Source organism: Vombatus ursinus, unplaced genomic scaffold, assembly GCF_900497805.2.
Source record: "Vombatus ursinus unplaced genomic scaffold, bare-nosed wombat genome assembly UNPS02014779.1, whole genome shotgun sequence".
Classification (NCBI taxonomy): Eukaryota; Metazoa; Chordata; class Mammalia; order Diprotodontia; family Vombatidae; genus Vombatus; species Vombatus ursinus.
In genome coordinates, this window is record NW_020954557.1 from 46029928 (window position 1) to 46043856 (window position 13929).

Here is a 13929-nt window from a genome sequence, read left to right on the forward strand (position 1 = left end):
TTGCCATTGTGAGAGAATCCAAATTGCTCACTCGCTGTCCCCTTAACTTTACCTAAAACCTTGGAATTCTCTCACGTTCACAAAAAGAGGAGATTCGTTTACTTCATACTTTTGTTCAACACTTGATTCCTGCCTGACACACAGTAAGCGCTTACTAAGTGCTTGTTGGGATGATTGGTGGATTTAGAAATTTCGAAACATCCCCATTTTGATCTCACACTTTAAACATATACACTACAACCTTTCAGATAATGGAAAAAAATACAAATATAGCTTGGATGGAAACATCTATGACACTAAGGAATTTGTGTTAAAATTGAATCCTTCCAGCTGTGAGAGTTGAAAGGGTTTTTGGTTTGAGGGCGTTTGTTTGATTTTTTAAAATCTGCTGGTAAGTGGGGACAGGAATTCGATATTTTGAGAGGAAGTTCTGTAAGTAGCCTTTGTTTTGAGAACTTGTGGTGTAGTTGTGCAAGATGAATGTCGGACTTGATGTCATGTTGTCTGTTTCATTTTGTTGTTTTACACACACATGCCTTACACACACATACAAACACAATCTGCCTTAAGCACCTCAGGTGACCTCTCTGCAACGACTAAGAGGAACTGATGGGCTTGATTTTTCATTCAGTGCTTTCACCTCCTAAACCTGAAGTGGGATGGCCAGCCAAAGTTCAGGACTAAGGACAGCGTCCAGTCTTCCTTCAACCCCAGTCCACTCTTTCGTCTTCTCGCGTATAGCCCTCCAGGTGCCCTAGTCCATCTCATTTCAGGACTAGATTTGTTTTTTCAGGGTTAAGTTTCTCCTCTCCTCCCTCGGTAATGGACTTAGGGTGATGGTAGCTGTCTGTTTGGAATATCTATGGTCTGCAGTTTTCTTATTTTGTCTGTTTCCTCTTTTTCATGTATTTGTTTCTTTTTTTATGGGCGGGAGAGGAAGAGTAAAGGTGAAAATAAAGGATTCGCCTCCAGAACTTGAACTAGCAATGGGATTTGCAGGCGGAAGGGAGTGGCATCTCCACAGCTGTTTGTTTTCATCTGATCCAGGATCCAAAGCTTTGATGAAATAAAAACAAACATTGAAAAGCCAGAAGAGGGGGAGGGGGGCGATCTGCGCCACCTCCTCTTCCCTGGTCTCAGTCTACTGTCCCCGCAACCGCCACCCCGTGTGTGGTTTTGAGCCCGGGAGTGAAGGACTGCACAGCTGGGTCTCACTTTTGGAAGGAAAACCTTTCTTCGGGTCAGAGGTATCTGGGGCTTTGGATTCTGTCCCTTCGCCCATGCTTTCTTTTTCCCGGGAGGTTTAAAGATTCCATCCCGGACTCTGGGTCCAGGTCCTCTTAATGGATCAGAGATGGGGGTGGGGAGGAGAGATGGGAAGGACATGAGACGTGGGAAGCAAAGGGGGAGCCTTAAAACAGGCAGCTGTGGAGATTTGGAGCATAAAATGTGGTCCGAATCAAGGTGAGTAGATAAGATACGTCGATCTCGTTTCCCCAACACATTTAGCATTTTTAGCCTCCAGAAAAGATAATTTTAAACTGCAAGGCTAGTTTAGTTCAGTTGATGCTTTAAGGTCTATTTTAAGTCTCTAATTTATGGCCAAAAATAAATGGCAGTGCTCATCACTTAAACGTCTCTCTCCCGAGACAGAGATTGTGCAGAAATATTGGCTTAATGTTGAACTCGGCATTTCTTGTGTGCGATTTCTTCTGTGGTCATCGAAGTTAGGTGTTATTTTTTTTTTATCTTAACCATAAAAATCAAATAGGATTTTCTTTGCTGGACCATGGCTAAATCTAAATCATATTCAAAGCAGTCGTCAGAGCGCTAAAAACATACAGCCAGGCTTGGTAAACTCTATAGGGCTCCAGGCAGGAAGCTAGGGAATCTACTCTAGAAATCACAACCATTTCATTCTAAATAGAACCGAATCCCTCGGAGTGATTTGTAAGTAGCTGACTTCCCCTTAATATCCAGAAGATGAAAATATTCCAAAAGAAATTAATCAAGACGACAGAGTGATTTATGTTTGTTGCATATCGCTGTATGCAAATCTCAATAGACCACCAAGCCCGTGCTGTCTCAACGGCTAAAGAATTTTTTAAATGCCACCAGGTGGCGGTAGCTTCCAATTTCTGAGATGAAATAACAAAAACAAACCAACAGTATTTCCAACAAAGAAGAACGAAGATCTTTCTAGTTTTCTTTCATGTTGCTAACATTCTCCAAAGCTAGGCCTTTCTTTTGAGGGAATGGAAGGTCTGAATGCAGTGAGCTGATACACCTATGGATTCCTGATCTCAGATGAAAGGGTCGGGAGACCACTGACATCTCCAAAACAATGTCAGCAGAAAAAGGGGGCTTTTGACAGTAAGCAATGACGTCCTTCTGTTCCTACACCCTCACAAATAGAAACTAGAAAATTAGCAAAATCTGGACCCAACCATTTTGTGTTGGCCAGGAAAATTAAAGACATTTTTAGATTACCCATGCCCACTTGACTAGATCCAAAACAAATTTTCAAAACTTTCCCTAGAGATTTTTAAAATTGGTCACCAGGGAAGCGTATCATTTAAAATCTCTAATGGAATGCTGTGCTCATTGACAGTCCTATATTTCCACCATAGGGCTTGGGTCTTGCTGGATTTAATAAAATTTCAAGTTCTGGCTGAATTTACATTCAAACCTCTCTCATAACCTTTCCAGATTTAGTATCTTTTTGAATGGGTATCATAAGAGACTGGTGGGATTTGAACTATGGGTTAGAGGGAAGGATTAGTTTATTCTTCTGTTCAGAGACAACTTTATTAACCTTCAAGTGGTAGGAAAAGAGTATTCAATATTTTTACTCCTCAAGCTTCAAGCCTAAATCATGTCTATGAGGCTTTCAACATTTCAATTCAACAATAACTTAGCAAGTTTCTACTGTGTATAAAGCAGTTATTGAGATTAGGAAAGTCTTTAGGAAGGAGGTGATACCTGAGCTGAAACTTGAAGGATTTCAGATAGAGAGAATGTGCAGGGACTAAGTCCTAGGCATTCAGTTCAGTCTAGGCAAAAGCACAGAAGTAGGAAGTATCTGATTGAGCCCAGGGCACTACTAAGAAGACTAGTTTGACTAAAGTATAGAATAAAAGAAGGGAAGTCATGTGAAATGTCTGGAAAGGTAGGTTGGAGCCAGACTGTGCAGGGCCTTAAAGCTAGGATAAAGAATTTGAATTTTATTCTATATAGACTAGGGAGCCATTGAAAGTTTTTTAATTAAAGACCCATCTGTTAGGAATATTATTTTGGCACCTGTGTTAAGGATAGATTGGATTCGAGGAAGTATGATATAGCTGAATTTGAAAGAATGCTGCTTCTGGAGCACAGAGACTAGGATTGTGGAAACTGCAATTGAATCTTGACTCTGTAGATTCTCAGGGCCCATTTCCTCATCTGTAAAATGAGGTGGTTGGGATACATGCTCTCTAAGGTTCCTTCTAACTCAACAATAGATCTATGATCCTACAATACAATAGGAGAGATTTGAGGCTGAGAAATCATTGAGGAGGCTATTACAATGGTAAGAAATGATAAGTACCTTGAATAAGAGCAATGACTGTGTGAATGAAGAGACAGAAACAGATGGGAGACATATTTCAAGGTATAGTTGATAGAATTTGGCTACTGAGTAGATTTGAAGGATGAGAGTGGAAAAAAGTCAAAGATGATAGGTTTGCAAGCTTGGTGACTGAAAAGATAGTAAATAGGAATATGGAATTTGGGAGGAAAGGTGCATTTGAGAGAGAGAGGGCTTAAATTTTGACATGTTGAGTTTGAGGTTCTAGAGAAACACTCAGGTGGAACTATTCAACAAACAGGTGAAAATACAAGACTGGCACTCAGAGAACAGAGGTAGACCTAATACTAGCAATGTTTGTGCTAGGGCAAATTAGCACAAAATATGCCAGTTAAATGCTGCTGGTGGTGGAGGATGGGGGAATGAGGGTCAGCAGGCTGGGGGAAAAGCCAATATGGGGCTATGACTGCCACCTGATAGCTTCCTATTTAAATTAATTATTCTTGTTATAGAGGTGCAAAACTCTGTTATTTCTATCCTGCTGAAGAACTACATGTTCTATCAGCATCCTCTAATTTTCTATGTTTAGGGGCAAAATCTTATAGGCTTTTCCTAGCTATGCTTCTGGAGGGACAGGTTAGGCTGGACATATAGACCTGAGAATCATTTTTCTAGAAGTGGTCATTGAAGCCAGGGGAATGGTTGAGATCACAAGGGCAGAGTATAGAGACAAAAGAGAGGAGGGTCGAAGACCGAGCCTTGGGGCACACTTACCCTTAGAAGGTTGGAAGATAGACATTCCAAAGAAGTGACCAGGCTGGTAGTGTCAGGAAGGAGACTTATTGGGGTTCATTAAAAGTGCTTGTTACAAAATTCTGCCAACTAAAGGCCTTTCAGTGGTTCTCTTGGAACACACATATCACAGAAGAGGGATGGAACTTTTCTATACTACAAACCACAGTTGAAATTTTCAGGTTCTTTTTGTCTTCCCCAAATTAAAAAAAATTAGATACTGTGATCTAGTCACATTTTCCACACATTATAAAGTTGTTGCCGAATGTGGCTATTAAAATGTGAGTAAATTATTTGCTTGTTCTCTGATTTGAAGATACATATTATTCACCTCTTCATTATTAGAGACATATGTAGGTTAAATCTGAATCTTTAAGGCTAAGAAATTTTTTCATCCAGAAAGGAAAGGGGGTGACAGTGCTGAGTTTTAAATAGTGAAGATTTAAAGTTAATTGAATTTGAGTTAGATGGCTGCAGTCTTCTTAGTGAAGTAGGAGACTAACTCATTAGCTGGGTGTGAAACCACTGCAGGGTGTAACGTGGAGCCTATGGGAAGAAAAATGTTTGCAACATTCACTGTGAGACTCAGTAAGAGTAGTGTAACAGACCTGTTGAACAGCAATGGGGTCCCAACTGAAATCATGCTACAAATGTGTAGCAGGCAAACCAGTTTAATTTTGTGACATTGTCTTGTGATATAGCAGCCTGGGATCATGAACAGAAGAACTAGAGATGTTACCTAGAGTTTTGGAAATAGTGGAAAGTCTGAGAGACAAAGGATCTTAGGGTAGTCAATAACGAATCATTAAAGTGGCATGTGAGGTCAAGACTGAGTATTCAGGTAAATGTCATTGAGATTGAGAGGATAAAATGGGATCAAGAACTGGAGGTCATGATGAGGTCAGAGAGTAGGTATAGTGTGAGTGACAGTGGAATGGGAAAGGTAGAATCATGGAGAGATGGTTTTTAAAGATTTTGAGATGGTGAAATTCTATGAGATGGTAACCCTCTGAGATGTGACTGTGGATGGAACTTTTTTTACCCTGGAAATTCCTAAAGTGCCTACGACATTTTTTTTTTAACCTGGAAGACTCCTTTGCCATGCTGGCCCCTTTCTCCCATTGGTGAATTCTTTCTGGAGCTTCTATTTTGAGAAGTGGGCCCTGGTCTGCCATGCTTTGTGCCCTCCTAGCTGTGCTTCTCACTCAATAGCACTTAAGTGCCACCACCCAAGTACCTTTTCCCTCAACTCCTCACCAGGAGAGGGTGTAATCTGAGTGGTCAGGGGCACTAATCATCGGTTGTCATAGTAATCAAGTTTGAAAGTAAAAAATAAGCCCATACCCTACAGGTGAGAAATAAATGGCTTATGACTTCATATTGACTCTTATTATTGGGGGTATTCCTGTTCTTTGATGTAGTTTTCTATTTGAAAACTTCAGTTCCTTCATTATTTCTTCCTCCCACTTTCATATTTAATCATGAAAGAAATCAGTACACAATTTGGCTTTAGAGGGTTGTTTTTTTGTTTGTTTTAGCACTCACGAGGTGGTAGTCACTGCATTGATTACCTGCGTGGTAGCTATCATCACTAATAGAAATAAAAATGGTGATTAACTCATTCCTAAAGGCCTGAGCTAGTATTCCCTATATTACTTGGGTTTTGGTCAGCACCTATGATTTCATTAGTATAGCAAGTTCCCTATGAACAAAATTCCTTCCACGAATACAGACCAATTCTTCTAGATTTTATAGCGTTAAGAGAGTTACTTGGAGACAATAAGAAGTAGTGACTTGCTCAATGACGCACAACCAGTATTGTATCAGAGGCACTATGTAAACCTAGGCTTCCTCTCACACATCCACTCCACTGTAATTAGGTCACTTAATAGCTACGATATCTCAAGAACAAATATGTTAATGCTACAAAACAAACAAACAAAAAAGATGAAATGTTTTGATTTTGAATGCTAATAAAAATAATGGGAATTACTAAATATGAATAAAAACTATTAGGCCAGGAGAGTAATAGAGTTTTTAAAAATATATTTTCAGATTCATCAGAACCACTTTCATTTTCAGCATTCTGTTTTGATAGTAAATGCTAATGAAAAAGAATGTGAATGTTACTAAAAATAAATGAAAAACCATTAGGCCATAGAAGTCATAGGATTTTTTTATATATCTTCAGATTCATCAGAACTGTCTTCACTTTGATCATTATCATCACTGCTGTCTTCTTCACTATCATCACTACTATCATCACTTTCTTCTTCTTCCTCAGCATGGCTTTTTTCTGCCACAGAAATAAACAGAATTGTTAATCATTTTGCTTAAAGCATTGTTCTTTTGCAAACACTTTACTCCCCCCTTCAAAGTAATATGCTCTTTTGAAAACTACAGAGAGAAATGAACTTTTAGATAATAAATTTGGGGTCAAATAGAAGTTTTGTGTTTTTGTTTTTACCTTGAATAAATTCAGTGGAAAATAATGGAACAGATTTCCCCAAAGTACAATAAGCCACTTTTGGAAGCTACACTATTGTAATTTGATAAATTATTATTTTAAGACAAAGTTAGCGCTAAAAACTTGCTCCCAGTATGACATCATATATCAATGAAGGAGTACATTCTTATTTGAATATAATTGTTTGTGAACTTTAAATTTACCACAGATCTTTTTTTTTTAAATATTTTTTTTCTTTTTAGGCAATTGGGGTTAAGTGACTTGCCCAAGGTCACACAGCTAGTAAGTGTCAAGTGTTTGGTCTGAGGCCAGATTTGAACTCAGGTCTTCCTGACTTCAGGGCGGGTGCTCTATCCACTGCGCCACCTAGCTGCCCCAATAAATAATCCATTTTTAATTTTTTTTGTTTATTATTGGGGTTTTTTTATGAGGCAATTGGGGTTAAGTGACTTGCTCAGGGTCACACAGCTAGTAACTGTTAAGTGTATGAGGCCAGATTTGAACTCAGGTCCTCCTGACTCCAAGGTCAATGCTCTATCCACTGCGCCACCTAGCTGCCCCAACTAGCTGCCCCAATCATAAATCTTTTTAAAAGAAAGCTGTAAACATGGTTTTTCTATAGTTCTTTTAATAGAGCATTTATTTTTTAATAAAAACATAAAGATGAAGACAATTTAGGCCTTTCCTGTGACTTATGAGATAACCTGTGCTTCTAGCACTAGGGAGTAGGAAAGGGATCAGCAGTAGCCTCATGTCTTTGAAAGCTCTGCCCAGGGTCTAGAAATCATGGGAATTACTTTAGCTTGCATTGTGTAGTTAATCAAACCCTAGGAAACAGACCTTGAGGGTTCACGCCTCTGATTTCAATCTTGTCTGAACTTAAGACATTCGAGGTAGCTGTTTGCTCTTTTCTTAACTATCTCCATCTGAGAATGAAATTCACACTCTCTTGGTAACAGATTTTTAGACAACTAGTTATAAAACAAAGAAGTAGTTTCAAATTTTTAAAAATACCCATTAGCAACTTTTCTTCAATCAATGAGGAAAATTCTTTGGCTTCAGGATTTTCTGGTTCATAGACTAGAACTGAAAAAGACAATTCACATTATTAATGGTCAAAGTGTTTTAGTAACTAGACATCCCATAGAGAAAAGTAGTTAAATTGTCAGTCATTGAATATGAAACTGCACACAACTATAAGTACTAAAAATCATAACCAAGAGTATATCTACACTTAAGTAGAATGTTTTATTTATATAGTAATACTAAAATAACAAAAAAATAACAAAAATATTAAAAATATAACCCTTACTTATATAACCCTACTTGTAAACATTACCTTATTAATTCTCATTACATTTCTATGGTGAGGTAAGTAACAAATATGATCAATCACTGACATCTCAATTAGGCTTTATTCATTATCTGGGATCCAAAACATTTCTTGGACACAGTGTCTTTTTCTTTTCCCAAAAGAGGATGTAATCCAGCTGCAGGACAAGCTAGGCTAGTTGATGAGATTGGGGAAGGGAGGGTTGTTTACTTTTTTTGTTCACTGATTTATCTCTAATTGAATGTCTCATTGCTAATTCTAGTTAAACACGACAAAGAAAGACATTTTTCCTTTAAAATTTTTATTTAATGATTGTTTAAATTTTTTTTTGACATGATAACCTATATCAAATTGTTTACCATCTCAGGGAGGGTGAGGGAAGGAATGGAGGGAGAGAATTTGGAACTCAAAATTTTTTTTAAATGGTAAATTTTTATTTTTAATTTATGGAATAAAACAAGCAATTCCATAACACAGTATAATAAAAAAGATGATTGCACATGAAACTGCAATCTATTAGGTACCACTTGCTTTTCCTTTTAAATATATAATAAAATTATCATGTAAATTTCTTTTCCCCCCTTTTTTCTTCCCTTCCCTACCCTAGAGATGGTTACCATTAAGACACAAATGGGTGTATATATATATATATATATATATATATGTAAAATTATTCTATGCATAATTCTATTTATTAAAAAATGGCAAAACTTGTTTTTACATGTAACTGGGAAAGATTATTCAAAAATTTTTTTATATGTAATCAGGAAATATTTAACAAATATATAAAAACAATTTTAAAAGAAGTTATTTATTTTTTAAAGTACTGGGTTTCTGGGGCAGCTAGGTGGCACAGTGAATAGAGCTCTGGCCTTGGAGTCAGGAGGACCTGAGTTCAAATCCAGCCTCAGACACTTAACACTTACTAGCTATGTGACCCTGCGCAAGTCACTTAATCCCGATTGCCTCACCAAAAAGTGAAAAAAAAAATACTGGGTTTCTCTACCTTGCTTAGACTGCAAGTACAGGTAAGGGCTATTTATATAGGCTTGGTCCCATTTTAACTGGTATTGGAGCTTTGATCTGTTCTGTTTCCTACTTGGGGTGGTTCAGGTCTTCTTTGGCAACCTGATGGCTCCTCATTCCTAGGTGCTCACCATATTAATGCCAAACTCAGGGGAGTACACCCCACCTTCTTAGCCCACTGCAGCTTGAGACTTCTGAGCTCAAGAAGTCTGCCAGTACTCTGCCTCTCTGGCAGCAGAAATTACAGGTATGCGCTACCATGTCTGACAAAGACAAAGCATATTATATTTCTTATGCAAGTCCCCCAAATGTTTAGCTTTCTCAATATAGGGGTAGTGGCATTTATAGGCTCCTTATTTCATCAGAGAAGAGGCAAAGAGGTTATCTCTTGGCATGGAGCGTGGGGTCAAGGCACAGTCAATTTCCTCTCCTGTCAAACAAGCTGTTTGACTATCAAAAGTTAGAGGAAAGCATATTATTCATACAGCATTCTGGTATCTGGGAGACAGCAGTCAGTCAGTCTATATTTATTAAGTGTTTACTACGTGTTAGGCACTGTGGATACAAAGAAAGGCCCTTTGCTCTCAAGGAGCTCACGTTATAACTGGGGAAGACACTGCAATTTGTTGTCGTTGTTCAGTTATGTCCAATTCTCTGTGACTTCATTTGGGGTTTTCTTGGCAAAGATACTAGAGTGGTTTGCCATTTCCTTTTCCAGCTCATTTTACAGATGAGGAAACTGAGGCAAACAGGGTTAAGTGACTTGCCCAGGGTCACACAGCTAGTAAGTGTCTGAGGCTGGACTTGAACTCAGGAAGATGAGTTCCTGACTTTAGGTCTGGCACTCTATCTACTGTGCCACCTAGCTGCTCCATATATATACAAGCTATATACATATATAGTGTAAATGGGAGGTAATTTCAAAAGAAAGCATTAGCAGCTGGGGCACAGAGATGCTGGGAAAACCTCCAGCAGGAGGCAGGATTTGAGATGAGTCTTGAAAGAGCCAGAGAAACTAAAAGCCAGCAACAACACTAAAACAGAAACTAAAAACTGCAAACCCAGGAAGCAGTCAGAACAAAAATAAGGAGTTTGGAGAGAGCATGTCACATGTAATGAACAATAAGTGGGCCACTATAGCTGGCTCAGAGAGCATGTGGAGGAGAGAAAAGCAGAAGAAGACTTGAAAAACAGAAAGTGGCTGGGCTGTTAATGGCTTTAAAGGCTAAAAGGAAGAGTTTATATTTGATGGACAGTTAGGTTGTGCAATGGCTAGAGCACTGGACCCAGAGCTGGGAAGACCTGACTTCAGATCTGGCCTCAAACACTTACTAGCTGTGTGACCCTGGGCAAGTCACTTAACTCTGTTTGCCTCAGTTTCCTCATTTGAAAATGAGGATAATAATAGCATCTACCTCCCCAGGTCTATATGAGGATCAAATGAGATAGGACCTGTAAAATGTTTAGCACAGTGCCTGGTGCATAGTAGGTGCTACATAAATGTTAGTTATTATTATTGTTGTTAATACCATCCTCCTCCTCCTCCTCATCATCATCATCCTGGAAGACACAAGGAACCAGTGAAGTCTTTTGAGGAGGAGGGTGACATGGTGAGACCTGCATTTTAGGAAAATCATGTTGGCAGCTGAGGGGAGGATGGATTGTGAGACACTTGAGACAGAAAGGTCAATTGGAAGGTGTCTCGCACAAGATCAAATGAGAGATGAGGATGGCTTGTACTAGGGTAGCAGGTATGTGAGTAGAGATATGGGGATCTAGAAACTGTGAATATAAAAACGACATTTGACAACAGACTGGATATGTGGAGAGAGCGTGAATGGAAAGCTGAGGACCAGGAGGATGGTGTACCCTCAACAATAACAGAAAAGTTGGAAAGAGGGGAAAGTTTTAAGGGAAAAGACTGTGTGTTCTGTTTTTGTGCATGTGGAGTCTGAGATGTCTACAGGACATCTGATCTGAGATGTTCAAAAGAAAGTTGATAATGTGGAATTGGTGCTCAGGAGAGAGATTAGGGCTGGATATATAGACCTGGGAATCATCTTCATAGAGGTAATGATTGAACCCATAGAAGCTAATGAAATAAGCAAGCGAAATAGTATAGAGGGGAAAAAGAGAAGAGTCCAGAGTAATTGTGGAGGTCACTTGTAGTTAGTGGACATGACCTGGATGAAAGTCTGACAAACAAGACTGAGAATAAGAGGTAAGGCAGGTAGGAGATTCCATCAATGTCACAAAAATCTAGAGAGAAGAGAGTATCCAGGAGGAGAGGATGACCGACAGTAACCAAAGCTGAAGAAAGGTCAAAGAAGGATGAGGACTGGGAATAGGCCATTAGAACTGGAAATTAAGAGATCACTAAAGAGGACTTTTTAAAATTTTTATTTGGTATTTTATTTTTTCCCCAGTTACATGTAAAAACAATTTTTAACATTAGTTTTTAAAACTTTGAGTTCCAAATTTGGAGAGGACTTCTGGAGAGAACAGCTTCTGATGAACTAGATGACAAGAAGTCAGAAGTAAGAGAGAATTGCTGAGAATTTAGAAGCAAGTAAGAGGAGAAGTAGTAGAATACATTTGGTGCGATCAGTTTTTTCAAGGAGTTTACTGGAGAAGGGAGAGATGGAGAATAATCGCTAGTGGGGTCAAGTAAGTGGGGACAACACAAGCATGTCTGTAAGCAGAGGAGGGAAGGAGTCAGGATACAGGGGGCTACAGAAGATTAGAGAGTGGGACTAGACCCATTCCAGGTGACTGTAACCTTTCTTTACTCCCCAACATACTGGTGTGGCTTAACAGAGCTCCCTCTTCCCAGGGGAAGGCAGGGCATCTCATAGGGAGTAGACCCTGACCCCACAGTATATTACGATAGTTCAAATTTTCCCTAGAAAAATTATCATGAGTTGATGGGAGGGAGATTTACTTGGTGTGGAATAGTGGACAAAGGGCTAGCCTCAAAGTCAGGAAGGAAGACCTGGATTTAAGGCCTGCTTTGGACGCATCTTGCTGTGTGACTCTAGAAAAGGCCCTTACTTTCTCAGTGCTCTAGAGCCCTAAGAATACAAGCTGTCTGTACAGGGTGGCCTTGGAATGGAGTCTCCTCAGCTAGGAGGTTCTCTATGCCAACGAAATCACAGGTTCTTGTTCAAGAAAGTCCTTTGTTTGGTATTTGAAGTCTTCATAATGTGCCTCCACTGTACTTTTCCAGATTGATTTCTATTAGTTACCCTCATGTACTCTATGTTCCAGTCAAACTGTCCAATTATTTTTCCCTAAACATGACATTCCATTTCCCTCCTCCACAGACTTTGCCCAGGCTGTGTTTCCCTCCTCACCTCTGCCTTCTAGAATCCCTCAGTCTTTTGAGGCTTAGCTCCAGGGCCGCCCTTACATGAGGGCTTTCCATACCCCTCCACCCAGATTAATTTGTATATGTTTTCTATTTACCCTTATGAATCCATGTTGATTACCTCCAGTAGAATGTAATCTCTTTGAGGGCAGGGATTATTTGCTTTTCTGTATTTGAATATACTTAGCACAGTTCCTTGCAAATAGTAAGCATTTAATAACTATTTGTTAATTGAACCAAAAGGAATATAGAAGACAGCCCAAGTGTTGCATTATATGCATGAAATATTGAAAGACTCAGAAGACAACCTCCAGTGTACTGCAGACCCTCTATGAAAGTTTTATGGAAATGTATGGACAAGAATCACTTAGGATGAGACAGGACTAGATAGGTTTTGATGTGTATAGGGGTGGGGAGGAGTAACAGTACCCATGAGATCTTGGGTCCATCAAAGTAGTAATGAAGTAAATATTGAAAGGCCCAAATTCTCCCACTTAGAGACTTTAGTTGTCTGTGATAGGGGGAAAATCTCTCTCTCTCTCTCTCTCTCTCTGACAAAAATTTGAGCCTATAATCTCCATCTTACGCATGAAGGTGCCAAGAAATAGAAAGATTCTTTTGTGCAGTCTTACAGTAAACCAACAGAAGAGCTGCGAATGGTACCTGAAACTTTTGACTCCCAGTCTCACTTAAAAAACATTCTACAACACTGCCTCCAACATAAATGGGGGATGGGATGCAGGCAAAGACATCAGTTCTGCATGAGACCACAGGAAAATGGTAGGAGATATTAGGACTATATAAGAATAGTGTGTGGAAAGCAGATGAAATCTAAGTTCATATTAACAGATAAAATTATTTAAGAGAATTCTTTGTAGATGAAAACAAAAAACAAAGAAAGGAGTAAAGTTAAAAGCCCCCACAAGACATCCAGAATGAAAGATACTAAGTTTTGTAGTCAGGAGAATATATAACTCTTATATTCATAATTAGATAGGAAACTAACCAGAATAAGCCATTTTTACTAAAATTGTAAAGTCCTTGAGGAGGAACTAGGAGAAATTATTTTTATAACCTAATAATCTTAGACACAAATAGGCAAAGAGCTCGGGATGCTGGACCTAAGACCTAATCCTGGCTCAAGTGACTCTGAAGTTACTTAATATATGTTCCTCAGTTTAAGGAATGGTACTATGTTTTTACTTCTGATATTTTTCCTTTCTGACTAATTTTGACATATAGTTAATTTTCATTTTAACAAACATTTACTAAGCACCTATTATGTGCAGAGCACTGGGATAGGCACTGAGGGAGATACAAAGTTCAGATGACAGAAAACTCATGGATAAGCCCCTGCTTACATTCTAGTAAAGAAACAC

The 13929-nt window shown here is 38.9% G+C and overlaps 1 protein-coding gene across 1 annotated transcript in view; it reads right to left on the bottom strand.

Moving 5' to 3' along the window:
* Window positions 1–6517: 6517 nt before the first annotated feature.
* The window catches only part of ERICH2 (glutamate rich 2), a 114978-nt gene continuing 107566 nt past the window's right edge, over window positions 6518–13929 (bottom strand). Inside the window, exons 15-16 of the mRNA XM_027865700.1 lie at window positions 7839–7910; window positions 6518–6653 (exon numbers count right to left, since the gene is read on the bottom strand). Coding sequence (XP_027721501.1) covers window positions 6535–6653; window positions 7839–7910 — 191 coding nt within the window. The 3' untranslated portion in view covers window positions 6518–6534. The remainder of the gene's footprint in view (window positions 6654–7838; window positions 7911–13929) is intronic.